Here is a 5,484-nt window from a genome sequence, read left to right on the forward strand (position 1 = left end):
GGACAAAGTTTCTGTAAAACAGCTTTTAATTCCCCTTTTTTGATGAATCCATAGAGATAAATCTTACTTTGCATTTTTCAGCAAAATTTTAGGCTTGGAAACATATCTTGCAGTTACGGATCCAGTCACAATCCACTAACATTCAGTGTAAAGATGAAGGAAGGTACTTTACACTGCCTTTGCTTCATTCCTACTATCCAGACATTGTTCTTATATGACTCATAGCATGTTAAAATACTCCTGTTCAAACCACCATGGAGAATTAAATAACATGTAATTAACATTTTTCCTTTAATTATGTTACAGTAATACCAGATAAACATTAATTCTATGGTAAAATAAATCGTTGGAATGGAAATTATTTTATTATCTATTTATTAAGCTATCCAGAACTATTCAGTGTTAACTAATTAGATAATCACAATCTGGGACATGTTTAAGTAGATCACAGTTTGTTCAGATATAAAATCTAGTTTTAAAAAATTAGTAATTTTCACAGCATTTACAACCGAATTAGTTGATTTGAGGTGTGAAGGACAACATTTGTAATATGCCTTCAAACTCGTTTCTTACACATGACTTCACTGCTGGGACAAAATGAGTTGGTGGAGGGGTGTGCAGTAAACTCAGCAAAAACTTAAGTTTCTGCTTAGTGGAGTGCAGAACTTGGTGGCTCTTTCACTGACAACAGGCTAAGGAGTCATACTTTAATAACATGAGATCAACAAATGTTTTATAAAACAAAAATGCTGTATTTAAAAAAAATCTAGCAGTACAAATGGTTTTGCTTGGTTAATACTGTACATTGGGCGGTTTATGAACCCCTGCTCCTTACTAAACCCTTCAGCATGGGTGGACACTAAGTGTCTTGGTAAGCCTCAGCTTCAGGAATAAGGTTTATCCAGGTTATTGTTTACACTGAGCTATGGAAAAGTTATTATATCCTCTTATTCCTGTAAAAACTAATGGCTTGTTAAATATATAGAATAATAAAATAAATAAAAGCTTGCATAGCTGCTTTTATTGCAATTTGGTTCCACACTCCTCTCTAATATTGTTTTCCATCCTGAGCCCCTCATGAAAAAACATTTTCATCTGTTTTTGTGAGATACCTATCTGAAAGTTTTTTATGGTTATGCCAGCATGGCCCAATCAAATACATTCCATAGTAATAATTTGTAAGAGGATGAGAGAATGGTGGTCTCACTCCAGCCCCTTTCTGGTCTTCTGTCACTCTTTGGACAGTGAGATGTAGATGAAGCTGCAGCAGCGGGAGACGGACAGGCAGAACGGGGCAATGAAAATGTTGACCACACTGAGCCATAGTGAACGGATGCAAGGGAGACAGGAATGACACACCTGCACACAGGGCATCACACACCTAATGGCAGCAAAAGAGAGAGAGGAATGTCAGAAAAGAAAGAAAGAGATGGTAAGGTCAGCCCATCACATTGTTTGAATCGCCAGATTGGAGCATGCATTGTCAATAGTTTGTGGCATAAATCTGGAGTTTTTAAGGGCTTTGGAGTAATTTTTTTCTCTCAGAAGTAAATAAATTATGTCATTGATACTACCTGAGCCTTGCACTCAGTGCTTTTGGGATAGGCTCCAGATCACCACGACCCAGCTCAGGACAAGCGGTTATTTTACTTGGATGGATGGATAGATGGATGGATGGATGGATGTTATTGACAGTGGCCAATCATTTTTACATTTTTTAAATTTGTGTGGAATTTTTCCAAGTCTTTTGAATTTGTTAAACACAGAAAGTAAAAATAAATTCTAAGATATTATGCTGTTATGTTTAATAGCACAAATATGAAAAAGCAGTGAAAATTTTGGGTTCTTTAAAACAGGCTGAACAGTGGATATTGGGGCAGAATTCAGCACAATTGTGTTGGAGATTTTTCTTTTATTGTAATTTTAGTTTTGTATCAATGGCTATGTTATGACATTAGTATCCAGATTTGAAGACATTACATTATTTGGTTCAGAAAATGATCTCTATAATGTAAGTTATCAGTTTTGCTGGATTCACCGGCACTTCCTGAAAATTAAGGTGAGTCGCTGAGAAGGGTGAAAGTACCAGATGTGCAGACAGGCGAGCCAGGCAAAGAGGCACCCGGAGAGCAGCGACAAAGGCAGTGCGCACAGAGCAGAGATGCAGCGGTAGCTCCAGATTCGCACCGACTCAAAGCCAATGCTACTGTAGATCCACACCCGGTCGGCACTGTGAGTGGACGGCGGCTCTGCTAACACGTCGCTGAAATCAATCTGAAACAAATAGGGTGAGGAACCAAAGTGAGATTCAGAGCAACAAAGTTCAGATGCTGGTCCTCCATAAAAGAAGAAGTAGGTGCTTTCATTAGTCTACACACACACACACACATATATATATCTATATATATAGATATGTAGACTAATAAAAATACATATGTATAGTGGATATATAGACATTATAAGTACAACATACAGCAGGCAGAAAAACAGATTACATTTTGGGGAGCAGCCTGACAGTTTTTAGATCACGTCATCAGTGGATCCCGTGTTAATATTCTTAGCAAAAATATTGAACCTCAGTTTACCCAATTTTAAGTCACACTGGACGAAGTTACAATGAAGGGAGTAATAACAGTTCAATGGTATTCACTCCATAAGCATACATTTGCTCAATTTCTCATTCTGGGCTTTTCTGGCATGTTCCTTAATGGTACCTTCAGGTGTTGATTGATGTCATAGGGGTCTCTGGTCTCAGGTTGAGACAGAAAGGGGTCCGTGGATGAGGAGAACTGTGCAGGTGGGGGCGGAGTTTGGTGCAACCTTTCTTCGTCGTCGTCGTCATCCTCATCATCATCTATCTTACACTCCACCAGGTAGTCGTCTGACATCATGTTGTTGTCTAAGTCAGTTCATGGAGACACAAATATCAGCCTCAGAGTAAAAGAATAAAATGTTTGTTTCTTCCCCTTTCAACCACATTTGTAAAAGTACAGAAAGACAAATAGTAACATTGCTAACTCAGATGATCTTCAGTGTACTTGAAGGATTACAGTCAGAAAATATTTATTTGTTGCAATCTTTAATTCAGCTTGATAAATGCCCATGGACTTGAATGTCTATGGGGGGTGTGGTGGCGCAGTGGGTTGGACCGGGTCCTGCTCTCCGGTGGGTCTGGGGTTTGAATCCCACTTGGGGTGCCTTGCGACGGATTGGCGTCCCGTCCTGGGTGTGTCCCCTCCCCCTCCAGCCTTACGCCCTGTGTTTCGGGGTTAGGCTCCGGCTCCCCGCGACCCCGTATGGGACAAGCAGTTCAGACAGTGTGTGTGTGAATGTGAATGAATGTCTGTAAGTAGTTTCAAATCCACCAGTGGACCAAAAGAGGAACAACAAATGGACCAGAGGGGCAGGGAAGCCTGTATGAGTAGTAGGGCTGCACCACATAGATAAGATTTCAGTCTAGTAGTAAGAGCGCAAGAAATACTCCTAAATAACTTACATGCACTTTCATGACCAGCTAACATAAATGGTGTTTTTGAGGCACGCTGTAATGGATCAGTCATGTGGAGTCTGCGAAAAGAATGTCTTTCACTGGAAAAAAAAAATACATTCTTCTCAGACTCAAACTATAAGGCTAACAAGAAAGGATGCTTTGAATTCTGACAGGATTAGCAGTTGGTTATAAAGATGTATAGGAATACAACAAGATATACACAGAAATGTGTTGGAATTTCCTTGTACGATATCTTTAATGTTTGCCCTCTCTTGGGATGTAATTCTCCCTCCGTTGCTAAATAAGTGAACATAAATATGTTTTTTTCTGATGGCGCTTCCAATATAATAATGGTTTTCATACACAACTACAGTAAAAAAAGGACCTTGTGCAAAGAAGGACATGTTGGTATGTTTCCTCTGTCAGCATACGTAAAACACAAAAGCACCCTTGATGCAGCAACCATTTTTACTCTTCACTCAACAACGGAGTACCTAATCCTACAAGAAAAGCAATAAATTGCTATATTGCTACCGTATTGATTACCCGGTATTGGTTCAAGCATCTCCCCCTCCAGCCTTACGCCCTGTGTTGCCGGGTAGGCTCCGGTTCCCCGCGACCCCGTATGGGACAAGCGGTTCGGAAAATGTGTGTGTGTGTGTGTGTGTGTGTGTGTGTGTGTGGTTCAAGCATAAGTCTATCTTGAACCAGCATCCACCATGCGAGGTTAACTCTCACTTGACTGAATGTCACCTTAATGTATGAGCAGTGCACGATTGTACTTGTACAGTATATGATGATGGCAGCTGGACTGATGCCTAAACGGCTGCGAATAAACCACTCAGCCGTGCATGAACCTAAGATCGAACTAATTTTCCAGCGTTACCAATCTTCACTCCTTTTTCTGTAAAGTACATGTGTAGCACCATCATCTCAGAGCGTCCAGTACATACCAGTTGTACTGTCCAGTCATTAAAGAATTTCAGAATTTCAGCAATATGACTATGTTCTTGTAATAATAATATTTTGAAAACAGAATATAGTGACATTGTATTAGATGAAAGCAGTACCACAGATATACAGTTGTTCAGACCAACAACGAGGCTCCTCTAGAACATAATAAAGGGCAGAGCCACTGCTGGGAGTACAGTAAGTCCATCTGTCAGATTATATTTAGCTCCAGGAAATTCACTTGAACTTACCTTATTGAGGAAAATACCATCCAAACACTCCAAGGAAGGCTGATAAAACTGCCTCTTTACAGTAGCATTAAGAACGACTTGTCATCGAATCAAATAATTACTAAACTCAAAGTGATTTCCTGTCCTGCAACCCGCAGCAAAAGCCCGATCGCTTTCAGTGATAATGCACTACAGTAATTCGAAGTTTTCTAAATTATTTTACAAGTGTTTTACATGCAGGTCTAGAAGAATGCGACCACAAAAATGTCTTGAAAGATCTTCCCGCCCCTGTCCTATGTCTGTGTCCTCGTCCCTTTGTGATAGTCGTCTTCTTCGCGTGCTCCGTCCGGGCCTCTGAACAGAATTAGTGGGCTGAGGTAGGGGTTATTTTTGGGAGCTGGAATGATTAGGGGTGGGGGGTGAGAGGGGGATCTCAGATTACACGATAAGAGTTACCCCCCCTCCACACATATATAGGCATCTATAAACAGATGCGCACACTGAGATAAATTTGGAGGCACAATGAAGAGCCCTCCATACATGCACCTTCTATCACCTGCAAATATAAGGATGAGTCGGTGATCGGTTTCAAAATGCAGGATGTAAGAGACATGGCGGATGCTTGTACTGCCACCCAGAAATACATCTAGTGTGAACTATTACTTTACACCTTTCTTTACTGTATGCACTGGCTGTGAGTCTATACAGATTAAACAAGGCTTTGTGCGCATTTAGAGTCACAATTCAGGAACTGAACTCCATGAAAACCATGCAGACACCAAATCAGAATCTATATGTTTTATTACTGTGATA

At 40.3% G+C, this 5,484-nt stretch overlaps 1 protein-coding gene across 1 annotated transcript; it reads right to left on the minus strand.

Annotated features, from left to right (window-relative positions):
* Positions 1 to 560: 560 nt before the first annotated feature.
* cav4b (caveolin 4b) lies at positions 561 to 4,975 on the minus strand. Its single transcript, XM_018725538.1, has 4 exons — positions 4,693 to 4,975; positions 2,715 to 2,899; positions 2,087 to 2,274; positions 561 to 1,381 (listed from the first exon to the last, which is right to left on the minus strand). Exons 2-4 carry the CDS (start codon positions 2,889 to 2,891, stop codon positions 1,231 to 1,233), a joined length of 516 nt encoding a protein of 171 aa, XP_018581054.1. The 5' UTR covers positions 2,892 to 2,899; positions 4,693 to 4,975; the 3' UTR covers positions 561 to 1,230.
* Positions 4,976 to 5,484: the final 509 nt, after the last annotated feature.

Source organism: Scleropages formosus, chromosome 22, assembly GCF_900964775.1.
Source record: "Scleropages formosus chromosome 22, fSclFor1.1, whole genome shotgun sequence".
Taxonomy (NCBI): domain Eukaryota; kingdom Metazoa; phylum Chordata; class Actinopteri; order Osteoglossiformes; family Osteoglossidae; genus Scleropages; species Scleropages formosus.